The sequence below is a fragment of the Cynara cardunculus genome (assembly GCF_001531365.2).
Source record: "Cynara cardunculus var. scolymus isolate 2C chromosome LG 7, CcrdV1, whole genome shotgun sequence".
In the NCBI taxonomy this organism is placed as follows: Eukaryota; Viridiplantae; Streptophyta; class Magnoliopsida; order Asterales; family Asteraceae; genus Cynara; species Cynara cardunculus.
In genome coordinates, this window is record NC_037534.1 from 13,283,736 (window position 1) to 13,298,851 (window position 15,116).

General features: G+C 35.1%; 1 protein-coding gene across 1 annotated transcript in view; it reads left to right on the forward strand.

Annotated features, from left to right (window-relative positions):
- Nucleotides 1–7,816, forward strand: part of LOC112515471 (CBBY-like protein) — a 16,322-nt gene extending 8,506 nt beyond the window's left edge. The window contains exon 11 of the mRNA XM_025122314.1: nucleotides 7,443–7,816. Within this exon, the coding sequence (XP_024978082.1) occupies nucleotides 7,443–7,545 (103 nt within the window). The 3' untranslated portion in view covers nucleotides 7,546–7,816. The remainder of the gene's footprint in view (nucleotides 1–7,442) is intronic.
- Nucleotides 7,817–15,116: the final 7,300 nt, after the last annotated feature.

Below are 15,116 nucleotides of genomic sequence, written 5' to 3' on the forward strand. Positions count from 1 at the left end.
CTATTTTGGAGATTTCAACATTAATTATATTATAAAATATTCTGTAAATGGAGAAGCAAAAGTTAAAATCACCAAAAAAATTACATTGAATTCCAATAGTTCCTCTATTTTGGAGATTTCAACATTAATTATATTATAAAATATTCAATATATTTAGTGTCCCAACAAATTTTCAAATAAATTTTATATAGAAATGATCATACATTTAATCTCATTGGTGGGAACAATTAAAAAAACCATTTCTCTCTCTTGAGCATTTAATTTTATGGAGTCAAATGTTGTAGTTTTTTAGTCGATATGACATAGAAATTAAGTTTTAGAGTCGCATATCTTCCTGATACGAAATCTTAGGGGTTGTTTGGCAGTTGTTGAATGGTTTGGTGCAGAAAGATTAAGTGGTCAGAATGATTAAGAGACTCTTATATATGATGCAAAATGAAATATAATTGTTTGGTAATTGTTCAGAATGAAATCAGGGCGCAGAATGATTAAGGGAGGCCCAAGATACAAAATCATTCAGAGGGTTTTAGAACCATTAAGAGAGACTTTTTTATGCCAAACAAGATTGATCTTTTAGCTATTCAGAGACTTCCTGTTAATGGAATTATTAAGAGGTAAACAAACAGTCCCTTAGTGTATTGAAACTGATTTTGGTGCCAAAGTAAAATGATACACTTCGAGGCCATGTAATTTGATTAAAATATAGAAAAAAATAAAAGCAAGAGTGAATTATGGATTTGATCCCTTTGTTTTGATGTTCTTTTTTTTTCTGATTAGGGTCCTTATGGTATGTTTATTATGGATTTGGTCGGAAGAATCGAAACACATCGAAATGGTACCAACCATAGTTAATAATAGAAGGATTTGGCAGAAATATGTAAAATTGTCCCTCCCTTTTTCGGGCTACTCCTCAAGCCTGCGAGTGCCGATCTTCGCTCCTTGTGGTATTTAATTTGTCTTGGCCATGGTCCCTCTGACTAATGTTGTTAAAATAAATCCGTTAACTCAGTTAAATCAAGGGTCATTTTTAGTCTTTTTGCCTTTTTTGTCATTTTCCTATTAAAAAAAGTAAAAACAATGCTTTATATGGGTTGGGTTCCGGAGAATGGAAGTTATGGTAAGAAGGGTGAGAAGGGCGAGAAGAGATCTACACCCTTGAATCAATCCTAACCGAAGAGAAACGCTAGATCAAGTAATAATGAGATACACTGGATCAATTCCTTTCTAGAGCACAATTCATTGGTTGGGTTGAGATTAAAAGTGATCAAGGGTCCAAATCCCTTCTCACACTTCTCACCTTAACTCCTATTCTCACACGATTCTTCGTCATTTTTACACACACACATACATACATATATATATATATATATATATATTAATAGGGATATTAAAATAAATAAAATAAGATATGGTTTTATGATTTGATTTGCTTAAATTAAAAAATAATTATATTGAAGACGATTTAATTTTATTGTTTCTTTTTCCACCATTGCAATAACAAGCTTATTAATGATTTTTAACGCCAAAATCATTAAAAACCATCAACAAATCAAATTTTATCATCCTAAATCTAGGGTTTCTAGTTTTTATATTGTTCTTCACCTAAAAACTCAAAATCAACTAATTAGATTTTAACCAAAGGAAGATTCATACATGCTATCATCTTGGTTACTTAAAATTGAATAAATTCCTATATAAACTTCAACCAAATTTCATATCCATATAGGCAAAAAGACTAAAACAATAAAATTAAATCGTCTTTAATATAATTTAATTTTTTAATTTAAACTAATCAAATCATAAAACAATATCTTATTTTATTTATTTTGATATTCTATGTGTATATATAGGGTCAGATTCCTATGAGAATGGAAGTTATGGTGAGAAGAGTAAGAAGGGATCTGGACCCTTGGATCAATATTAATTGAAGATCAACACTAATGCGATGCACCAAGATGCACCGGATCAATTCCCTGTGAGAAGCGTAATTCATGCAATTCATGGGGCGGGGGTGAGATTAAAAGTGATCAAGGGTCCAGGTCCCTTTTTACGCTTCTTACTTAACTCTTATTCTCACACAATCCTTCATCTATATATTTGTGTGTGTAAAAATGTTGAGAAATTAGAGAACGCTATGTAGAGAGAATTGAAGGAATCTTATTTACGAAATTGAGACTAGCTTTACAAATGAGGATAACCCAACTATTTATAGGTAACAGTCAAGATACGCAAAACAGAAAAAAATAAAACTAACTATTTCAATTAAAGCCACATCTAACAAATCTCCACCTTGGCTTTAATTCTAGTACAAAAAATTTACTTCTAGATATCAACGTTTAGGAGTTCTAAACAATGCCTAAACTTATTCAAAGAAACTGGTTTCGTTGGTGCATCAGCTGGATTGTCATCAGTCTTCACTTTCATCACTTTCATCACTTTCTTCACTTTAATTCTCCTTTCCAAACGTATAAAGTGATAACGAACATCTATATGTCTTGTTCACTCATGATGCACCTGGTCTTTTGCAAGACAAAGAGCACTCAGGCTATCACAAAAAACTACAGTCTGATCTTGATGAAACCCAAGATCTCCAAGCAATCCTTTCAGCCAAATCCCTTCTTTTGCAGCCTCCATAAGAGCCATATATTCAGCCTCTGTTGTAGACAAAGCAACAAACGGCTGTAACATCGCTTTCCAGCTCACTAAGGCATCTCCAACAGTGAACACATGTCCCGTTAATGATCTCCGTGTGTCAAGGTCTGTTGCGTAATCAGAATCAGAAAATCCAGCCACAATACAATCTCCTCCTCCATAAATGAGACCTACATCAGCTGTGCCTTTGAGATAACGAAAAATACGTTTCACGGCAACCTAATGTTTTTTCCCCTGATTAGCCATGCAACGTGAAACAACACTAACAGCATGAGCTATGTCAGGTCTACTGCAGACCATGACATACATAAGACTTCCTACAACATTAGAATAAGGAACTTTGCTCATATACTCCGCCTCAGCCTCGGTTTGATGTGCCAAAGCCACTGATAATCTGAAATTTGCCGATGAAGGTGTGCTCACAGGCTTTGCAGAAGCCATACCAAATCAAGAAAGTATCTTCAAAATGTAACTTTTCTATGACAAGAAAAGTTTACGTCTAGATCTATCTCGGATAATCTCCATATCGAGAATCTTTCGAGCAGCCCCAAATCTTTCATGTCAAACTCAGAATTAAGGAGTCTTTAACTTCTTAATTTCGGCCATATCACGAGCCGCTACTAACATATCGTCCACATAAAGTAGTAGATACATGTGGCCCATCAACACCTTTCTTATGATATATACAACAATCATAAGGGCTTCTAGTAAACAAATGACTTACCATAAAGCTGCCAAAACGTTTTTACCACTGTCTCGGAGATTGCTTTAAACCATAAAGAGTTTTATTGAGCTTACAAACATAGTTTTCTTTACCTTGAGCTACAAAGCTCTCCGGTTGACTCGTATAGATTTCCTCTTCAAGCTCACCATATAAGAAAGCCGTTTTGACGTCCAATTTCCACCTCCAATTTTGCTTGTGCTACTAGTGCCAACAACACCCAAATGGAAGTATGATGCACCACCGGCAAGAAAATTTCATTATAATCAACCCCTTGCTCTTGGCTATAACCTCTAGCCACCAAACGAGCCTTGTATCTCACACTTTCAGCTCCTGGCAGCCCTGTTTTCCGCTTAAAGATCCACTTACAGGTCACAACTTTTCTGCCTTGAGGTAACTTCACTAATCCCCAAGTTCTATTCTTGTGAAGGGATTCTATCTCTTCACTCATGGCTGTTATCCACACATCAACCTCCTTCATTGTGATTGCTTCTTTGTAAGTAGATGGATCAAAGAACTCCATTACTTCAGCAACTTGCAGAGCATAGGCCACCATGTCATCAAAACCATATCGAACTGGTCTACCAACTTGTCTTCGGGGCTTATCTAATGCTATAGATCGAAATTCTACAGGGCTGGTGCTGATTTTCATGCACAACAGGTTCTGGTTGAGGCGATTTACTGCGTTGTCCAGCAGTATTCTCGCCTTCATCGGGACCATTTAACTCGTACTCCACCTGTTCGGACACACTGTCCTCTTGAACACTTGGAGTAGATGAACACCTCACACCACGTAACATACTCTCCTCATCAAACACTATGTCACGGCTGAGAATCACCTTTCTTTTATCAAGAGACCAAATTCTGTAGCCCTTTACTCCAATTCCGTATCCCATAAACAGCCCCTTTTTTTATCTTGGTTCCAATTTTCCTTCACTAAGATGGTAGTATGAAAGACAACCAAATATTCTTAAGCCCGTGTTATCAGCCGGCTTACCGGACCACACCTCGATAGGAGTTTTACAATCAATTGCCGTTGTCGGGGATCTATTCACCAAGTAGCAAACCGTGTTTAACGCTTCTGCCCAAAAACTTCTGTTCAACCCTGCATTTGACAGCACATATCTCACTCTTTCCAGCAGCGTTTTATTCATCCTTTCGGGTACTCCATTCTGCTGTGGAGTGTGCCTAACCGTTCGATGCCTTGCAATTCCTTCATCTTTACAAAACCGATCAAACTCACTTGAACAAAACTCCAATCCGTTGTCCGTTCGCAACCGCTTTATCTTCTTCCCAACTTGATTTTCGATGAGAACTTTCCAATCTTTAAACTTCTCAAATGACTCACTCTTATGCTTCATGACGAATACCCAAGTCATCCTCGAGTAGTCATCAATAATTGAAAGGAAGTGTGAAGGAACTTGCGAGAGACCCCAACAATCAGTGTGTACGTAATCTAAAGTCGACTTGGTTGTATGGACAACTTTTGAGAAACTCACTCTCCTTTGTTTTCCAAAGATGCAATGCTCACAAAAGCCCAATTCAGCAACTCCATGACCTCCAATAAGTTCTTTTTTTCCGGAGAATTACCATGCCTTTCTCACTAACATGCCCTAGCCTCTTGTGCCACAGACGTGTCAAATCTGACTCATTCTCTACAGAATTAATGGCTGGTGCTGCTGATCCAACAACCGTGCTACCTTCCAGCACATACAAGGTACCTCTCTTTACTCCTTTCATCACTACTAATGCACCCTTAATGATCCGAATTACTCCACCCTCACCGGTGTACTTGAAGCCTTTTGAGTCGAACACTCCCAAAGAGATTAAGTTTTTCTTCATCCCAGGTACATGACGAACATCTGTTAGAGTTCTCACTATCTCATCATGCAATTTAATGCTCACCGATCCAATTCCAACAACATTGCACGACATGTCATTTCCCATCAAGACATTTCTGGTTGCAATCTTATCATAAGTGTTAAACCAATCCTTATGTGGTGTCATGTGAAATGAACATGCGAAATCAAGAATCCATATCTCTGACTTACTTTTGCAATCAACCATCGGGAGCACCAAATCAGCCTCCGAACCTAAATCATCTTTTGCTACTGCAACGGATCCTTTCGACTTCAGTTTTGGACACTCATTTTTTCAATGATCCGGTTCTTTACAATAATGACTGCTATGCGTTGGGTTTCCACTTGGACCTCTAGTCTTCGATCTTGATCGGCCTCTAATTTTCCACTTCCCTTTTCCTTTCTCTCGGCTTTTATTTCTACCTCTGTCTCTATCTTCGTTTACCACCGACAAGCCAACCGATGGAATTTTGGAACTACTTCCTGAAGCTTTATGTCGCAACTCTCGTGAGTGCAAACTTGAACGAACTTCTTCCATTGTAATTGTGTCTCTACCAACAACGAACGAGTTGACAAAATTTTCATATGAAATGGTCAGCGAAACCAATAAGATGAGGGCGGCATCTTCATCTTCAATCTTGACTTCAACATTCTTCAAATCCATAAAAATGGAGTTTAACTCCTCAAGATGTTCCTTCAAAGGGATTCCCTCTTTCATTCATAATGAGAATAACCTTTTGCTTTAACAACAACTTGCTTGTTAAAGACTTGGTCATGTAGAGATTCTCTAGTTTCTGCCATAAAGACGCAACAGTCTCCTCATCGGCAACTTCATAAATCACCTCATCTGCCAAAGACAATAAGATGGTAGAGTGAGCCTTCTCATCTTGTTGTGCAAACTCAAATTCAGCCATCCCTTCACGCCTTTCACCGGGCAAGGGAATCCAGATGCCTTGTTGTTTTAGGAGAGCTCTCATCTTTATTCTCCATAAGCTGAAGTTGTTATTTCTTGTAAACTTGTCTATCTTGATCATTTGTGGAGGCATTTTCTTAAAATCTTGAGAGAACTATGGTACAAGGTTCAATGTTGAGCAATCAAGAACAAAGATCCAGACTAATCTTCAAAAGAGTCGACAATTTCTTAATTGGCTGTTAAAAATCGGTAATCCAAAAATTGATCCCCAAAAACGACCAGTCAAGAAATCAAAACATCAAGGTTGACTGTTGGACACAGTCTATACCACCAATTAAAACACTCAACGACGACATTGATTGAAGAAGAATCAATTTAGACCGATGAATTTTAAAGATTTGACTGTTGATGCCGTTTTCCTCAAATTGACTACTAAAATCGTCAATTTACACCATCAATTTCAGAATTGGGAAAATTCCACCTTGAATCGAACACCAAAATAGACCCAATAGATTCCCCACAGAAAGACGATTAATGAAAGCGATGAAGGCACTGAGGGGTTTAGCGATCAGCAATTTGAAGGAACCCTAGGCTCTGATACCAGTTTGTTGAGAAATTAGAGAAAGCTATGTAGAGAGAATGGAAGGAATCTTATTTACGAAATTGAGACTAGCTTTACAAATGAGGATGACCCAACTATTTATAGGTAACAGTCAAGAGACGGAAAACAGAAAAAAATAAAACTAACTATTTCAATTAAAGCCACATATAACAAAAAATATTGTTTTTACATTTTTTATAGGAAAAAGGCAAAAAGACTAAAATGACCCTTAATTTAACTGAGTTAACGGATTTATTTTATGTTAGTCAGAGAGACCATGGCCAAGACAAATTGAATACTACAAGGACCCAATCCATAATAAACATACCATAGGGACCCTAATCAGTAAAAAGAAAAACTAAGGGACCAAATCCATAATTCACTCTAAAAGTAATGGTATCATTGCTTCTGAAACTAAATCCAAGTCGTTCAAAATTAGAACCACGTTGACGGAATTGTAAAATTCACTAAATCACAATGACCCAACCTTTTTCCAAATATTATCTTATCGGTCTCTCTTTCACACACTTTTCACAAGCCATGGGTTTTAACGGAAAAAACTGTTTTACTCTTTGTGGTAAATACCCCGGACCCTACCTCAGCTTTGGGATATACTGAGCCCGTTGGGGTTTTGGTTTGTTAAATCACAGCGAACGAATATGAGTTTTGTCTTTTGATCTCTCCATTTTGTTACAGGCTGACATCCAGGGCCGAGTTTCCATCAGCAAACGCTATATTGGACAGTTTTGGCCCTCCGGATTTAACAATCTCAAGACTACGGCAACTGAGATCTTCCTAAATCCCAGTTAGTGCATACTTCTCGAGTCAACTCAACCCAATTCGAAAAGAAATTTCGGCTCCTGAGGTATTACTATATACTCATCCTATGAAGATTCTGATTTTGATGTGTTCCTGCTGTTTATGTATTCTTTGTGCACTTACTTCACTTGACATTGTTGTAAGATGATTCATCAAACATACAACCATCTTTTGTGTGTTAAAAATGGTAACTAGATGTTTGCAACTTCTTTTAGAACTATGAAATGTGAATAGTTGTTCAGTTTCGGTCATTTGCAACTTCTTTTGTTGATTGTTTTTGTCAGTCTGATGGTCTGATTTGTCACTACAAAACTTTTTGTGGACTTGGGGTTTTCACGGAAACAATTTGTGTACCCTTTGGAGGTAGAGGAAAGGTCTATTTACGTTTATTTGCTATATCTTACTTTCAAGTGGAATATACGGTGTTAAAATAGTAAGATGTTTGCAACTTTCTTTGGAAATATGAGCTGTGAATAGTTGTTCGGTTTAGGTCACATTGGTACTAAAATTACCAATTTGGTCATCATGTTGTTGATAATTTGTCTGTCTGTCTGTCTGTCTGACGGTCTTCTTTGTAAACCTGGGGTTTTCACGGAAACAATTTTTGTACCTTTGGGGTAGAGAAAAGGTTCATGTACATTTATCTCTTAGATCCTACTTTCAAGTGGAATATACTGTGTTAAACCGGTAACAAGATGTTTGCAACTTACTTTAGACGGATGAAATGTGAATAGTTGTTCACTTTATTATGGAATTTGGAATTGTTTCCGATCATTTTTGTCCTTTAGTCTTATATTGTCTATGCGAAACTTTTCGCAATACGGGGGTTTTTACGGAAACAACTTTTCTACTTCTTGGGGTGAAAGAAAGGTCTGTTGTATCTTACCTAGAGAAATAGGGCCTGACTCTTGAGAGCGGTTATCAAGGCCCGACATGGGACCAACTACGGAAAGGGGACCCCGGTTATGTTTAAGATTGATTTTTCAGTTATTTTAAGTTTTTATTAATTATAATACAAGTATTTTAAGTGAATGTATTATTTAAAGTGTATTTTAATGCTAAATTTTGAAAATCGTAATTAAAAAAAAACCATTTATAACAATTTTGTGCAAAGAGAATTTTTTAAAAACCAGGCACCCCAATTGGACCGGTTTACTTGGCCTAGGATTAGTTCTAGGATTTTTGAATCGGGACCGGTTGACTTGATTTTATAGAAAGACCGATTTGGAACCGGTTTGGAACCCATTTTTAGCCATGTCTTGATATGTTTTAGTTTAAAGTCTTGTCAAACTTAATACTGAATATATATATATATATATATAGGGGAGCGATCAAATGAAAACCAGTCAATTTGTAAAAACTTTATTCCATAAATCATAATATTTCATTTTGTTCATTTTTTTTGTAATTATGAGAGATTGATTAATAATTTTTATTGTGGAGGATGTTAATCATGGATATTATCATCTTCATTATTTTAATTTTAGATAAATATATGAAACAGTTTCATTAAAAATTCATTAAATAGTATATGAAACAATTTCATAACCATATATAAAACTTCATCAAAAAAAGTATTATATGAAACAATTTCACAAGATTAAACAATTTCATTAAAAAAATTATAAGATTAAACAATAAAGTCGACGGATGAGAGTAGTTTTTACGGTTTTTACAAATTGAAGTGGTTTTCATTTGATCGCTCATATATATATATATANAGTGAGTTGGGTATGTTAAATGTTGACAAATAATTTTTGAGTTTTCACCAATTCATTTGGGTTGTGTTTTCTCTAAAAATGTTGTTGTGTCATTTGCTCAAAAAWTTTCTGGTATCTGTGTGAGTGTATGCTTCTCTCTTTCTAAAATATTGATTTTTTTTAAAATGATGGGTTTTACACTCGTGTATTTTTCCTTAAAAATCAATTTCTTTTTTTCTCTCTAAAAATCTCTATGTGAATTTCTTAAAAAAATGATTTTTAGTATTTTTTAAAAATTTACTTTATGTTTGAAAATCAAAAAAACATATAAAAAGATAAAAAGTTTTTATTTTTGTGTGTAGTGGTTTTAAAATTTTAATTTATTTTATCCTTTTATTTTTTTACAAGTTTGAGGGCCTCTTCTTTTTTGGGCCAAACCTCTTCTCTTTTGAGCCCATCCCTTACCTTCTATGATTTCATCATTTTCTCCTAAATCCTAACCTAAGCCGATTCTTACATCATCCAAGCCGATCCCTCCCCAACTCGCCGCTCCCTTACACAGACCGATCCCACACCACAGATTCTCTCCATAAGCCGATTCTCTCCTTCGACTTCCTACCCCCTCACGCCGAACCTTCACACCGATCATAATCCTTCCCAATAAGCCGATCCTCACCCCCTTTACCACCTCATCGGCTTCTCCCTCAAATCCCTTCTCCTTCGGCCTAGACCACCTCAAACCGATCTTCACAATTCCCTCTCACCGACCTCCTTTCGGTTTCTCCTTCCAACACACCGAATAGCCCAGCTGATCCTCCCTCATCTCCTTCCAAAACTACACACCGATCACCACCCCTTCACTCATTCGGCTTTCCCTCTCACAAACCAATTTCCACAAACCGATCGCCTCACACACACCGATCCCCCCCCCAAACACCATTCGGCTTATCCCTTTTCTCCCATCCTATCTCATAAGCCGATGGCCCACACCCCTTCGGCCCATAACCTTCGGCCCACCCTTTCACTTTTCAAAACCCTAGATCTTACTCTCCCTCTTTATATATCGATCTACCCCCTTCTCTTGCCACACCAATCTCAAACTCACACCACACAAGCCAAATCCCACCCCCACCCCCTTCGGTTTGCTTAGCCGACCTTTACACCCAATCTGCCTCTCCCTCTTCGGTCTATTCCCCGTTCGGCTCTCTCCTCTCGGCTTCCTCTTTTTCTTTCTCCCCTCTCACTGATTCAATCGGCCTCCCACCTACCATCTTCGGCTCCCCTCTCTCTACTCTAGTCGGTTAGCTACACAAAAACCCTCACCTTCGAACATAAACCGATCGCCCCCCCCCCTCTCAAGCCGATCTCATCTTGGCTTCTCTCTCCCCTTCGGCTTATCACTTCCCCTTCCAAATCCAACAAACCGATTCCTTACTAACCCTATTCACCGATTTTCCATTTCNTATATATATATATATATATATATATATATATAGAAAGAGAGAGAGAGAGAGAGAGAGAGATGAGCGATCAAATGAAAATCATCCTCATTTGTGTAAACCATATAAACCAATTTTATCCATCCATTTTCTTGATCAATGGTCAAGATTAGTTTAGGTTATATTAGGAAATTAAAAAAATAAGAAATAAAAATTTATTTTATAATCCCAAAAAGGGCAAAATGGTAACTTTGGTAGTGGTGATATTAATGGCAACCATATCATGTATATCGTAATATTAATGAAACAAAATCATTTGTAAAATAGTATATTAATTTTATGTTCAAATATTATAAAAAAATAACATCAATCGTTAAAATAGATTAACAATAAAAATAAAACACACTATAATCTAACATAATAAAACCTTTTGAATAATAATAATAATAAATTTACTACTATATTTCATGAACGAAATGGTTTCACAGTTTCATCAATACACAAATCAACGTAATGCTAGATGAGACATTTGTCATTTTCAAGTTTCCGGTAGATGAATCCGTTTCAATCTAATTATGAAATGGTTTCATTGTTTGCTAATTAAACAACATGTTCTTAACAATTATGAAATGGTTTCTCTGTCGTTATGCACCCATTTCATCAACAAAGTTTTTGCAATCCGACATGGTTTCACGGTTTCATCAATACACTAATCAACGTAATGTCTGATGAGACATTTGTCATTTTCATGTTATTGGTAGATGGATCCGTTTCATCATAATAATGAAATTGTTTCACTGTTCGCTAATTACACAACATTTTCTTATCAATTATGAAATGGTTTCACTTTCTTTATGCACACATTTCATCAGCCAATTTCTTCCAATACGAACACGTTTCATAGAGTCAATGCATTTACCATTTCATGATGCACCCATTTCATGTTGTACTCATTTCATCATGCACCCATTTCATAATCATTTTCACTTACTTCATGCACCAATTTCAACATGTATGAAACCGTTTTCATCATGCACTCATTCCATAATCATTTTTCATTTACTCCATGCACCAATTTCACCATGTATGAAACCGGTTTCATGAATATTTTTTTTTCATTCTATTATTGATTTAATTGATTTATTAATCTAATAAATTACGATTTTCATGAATCTTGGCAATAATAAAACGATACACAATATAACAAAATCCAACTTTTAATATTATAATTTAATTAAATATTTAAATGTTACAATTTATAAAATTTCATTTATTATGTTACCTTAATTAAGATTTATTAATAACTTTCATATTTAATAGAAAACAATGCAAATGACCAATATACCCTTAATATATATAGGGAGGTAAGATCAAATATTAACCAAATGTTTTGTGTTAACTTTACAAACCATTTCAACCAATCACAATCCATGTTCTTATTAGGTTTTTATCTAGCTTACAATTTAATGCCAAGGGTAGTTGAGTAATTTCATTTTTTATGTAACTCCCATATCATTAATTGAGAGTTACAAAATCATAAAATCCCTAAAAATGTGCATTTTTAATATTGATATTTTTATTTTTATTTTAATATTGATCTTCCATTTTTATTGTTTTTTGAGTTTGTGATTCGAGGAGGAAACACGGTAGTAAAATCTTTGGTATCGTTCAAGCTATTATGGATAAACACATTGGAAAAGAACTCGACAACATTGAGAAGATTAAAATGGTTTATGGTGACAATAGGAGTTCGAGTTCGTGAAGTGAAAAAAATAACCAAAGCGAATGTCTTAGTAATGGATTAATATTTTATTGTACTTGTTTTAATCGAAATTATGTTCATTATGATGTGTTATGTTTTTTGTAGTATATATTGTGTTGGTAGCTTTTTCTTTAATTATTACTACGTACCTAATTCACATGTTCAAATGGAATTCCATGGACGACCCATTTTCATATGGTCATATAACCGACTTTTATGAATCATGAACCATTGTATTCATGTTACTACTCTCATTTGAGTATATATAACACTTCATGAATAAAATTTTGTGTCATATGAACATAAGTACCATTTTTGAAGCTTGATCCCAAAATCTTTATATTTGTGTAAGTGTTTGCACCTGGTGTTCATGTATGTCAATTTGTGTAAGTGATTGACCTGGTATTCATATGATGGGGGTTATGTGTTCATATATTTTCTATGATATTCTCTTCCTATGTGGCTTCATCATGTTCACAGTTGTATACGTTCATGTTAAAGACCCCCATGATATGATTATCGGTTTTTGTTAGTGATCTCACATGTTGTTCATATATGTTCATGTCAATTTACCGAGTCGTTGGTTAAAAATTTTCTCCCAAATCTTTATATAAGCACCGTTTTTGCACCTTGTGTTCATGTATGTCAAATTGTGTAAGTGATTGCACCCGGTGTTCATATTATGGGGGTTATGTGTTCATATATGAACATACGATGTTCTCTTCCTATGTGGCTTTGTGAGTCCATAAGTTGATCAATCTTCAGTAATCTTCAAGAATCAATGACAGAATCATAATATCATTCAAGAACACTATGAAAGAGATGAGAGGAAAAGTCAATCTGGTCAAAGTTTATAAACTCTCAATATGAATGTAATATTTTACAATGAAAGCTCTCTTTCAATTACACTAAAGACAAATGTATATATAGGGTCAAACTAAAACCCTTCTAGTCAAAATCAAACTAAACATACAAAGTCAAATACAATATCTATACAATTATAGACAATTGTAAACTTTCAAGAATAATACAATTTAACACTGAAATTCAGACTCAACATTCTCCCCTTTTGTATTCAGGCTTGAAAGAATTTGCGCACTTTGAATCTCGTTTGAACTTTTTCGCTTTAAGCACTTTATGACTTTTTGAAGAACTTCAAAAAAATCTTCACTTTGAAATCTTCAGACGATCTTCTGTTGAGAAAATCTTCTAACATTCTCCCCCTCGAATGTAGAACAACAACGAACTTCTCTTTTGACAATTTAGAAACAATCTTCAAGATATGATATTAAAGAATCTTCTTCAGATAATGAATTACTAACATTCTCCTCAAAAATGATTTTTTCCGATAAAAATTTCTTAAACATTCTCTTCCAAAATTAAACATTCTCTTTGATGAGAAATCTCTATCAGTAAACATTTTTAAGGATGATCTTCACATTCAAAAACTCTCAAACAATGTAGCACAAAAATAATCTTCAGTCACACTCCTTTGAGTCTTTTGCCGACCTTTGATGTTACTCCCCCTTTATTTTTATAACATACTCCCCTTATATCATCCAGAATTAAACATTTCATTCATTATTTCATACTCCCTCTTATGATGAAACGAGAATCATTAGCATCATACATCATAATGAATGAAATCTTCAGCGATAGCCGTCAATTCATGAAATTGTAAGTAGATCTTTTCAAATCCACTTGTATAATCTTTTCAGATTAAGGGATTGGGAAAATAACAACCAATTTCAACTTATGAAATTGTTTTCAATCTTATAAAAAGATTGGCCTGTGGATATAACAAATATACTCAGTACAACGGATGTACTTCATATATGAGACTTTATGAGGTTCATCTCACCAGATCTTCCATTCAATCATCGATATCGTATAAAAATATATCTATGAATGTTTTGGCAAAATAATATATAAATTGCAAAATCTGTGTAGTGTAGAAAAAATAAAGCAACTAATGCTTCTGTTTAGGCTCAAAAAAATAAACCGTGTGGACTACACAAATTTATCTGACTCAATTCATGATCAAAAAGACTTGAAGGGGGGGACATATATCATTCTATTTCAATATCAACTTTCTCCGAATGAGAAACTGTTAGATTGTGAGCTGCATGCCCCAAGTGTTATTGAAACACGTATCTGTTAAGAGATAAATGAGTAGCTGGTGGGGTTGTGACAAGAATTGGCCTGGGCTTTGCCTTTTTCAATATTAGTCTCGAAAGAATTGAGAACTAATAGATTATGTGGTTTGCCTGCTATTTTGAAGTTTGGAACAAGATTCCGTTTATTCTTTTGATCCTAACACGACTCACATCAATTATTTTGTCTCATAACAACTAGACCTCTCATTTTCATTTTAAGTTCTGCACACGAACCCTTTTTGAGTTTAAGCTCACTCAGATATGGTTGTCCTCTTAGGTAGTGTTGGGTCACCTATTGATTTGGTAATGACCCACTGATCTGTTCCTCTACATTAGCAACACTTAGTAGTTATTGGTTCTTTGTAAGTTGGTGTCTTGGTACATACTTTAAGCCATTGGCAAAATCGAAGACTAGCCGATGTGAAAACAGATGGTCACCGATGCGGTGTTGTGGATACTGTCTAATATACACACCAAAACTCCGAAGTAGCTGA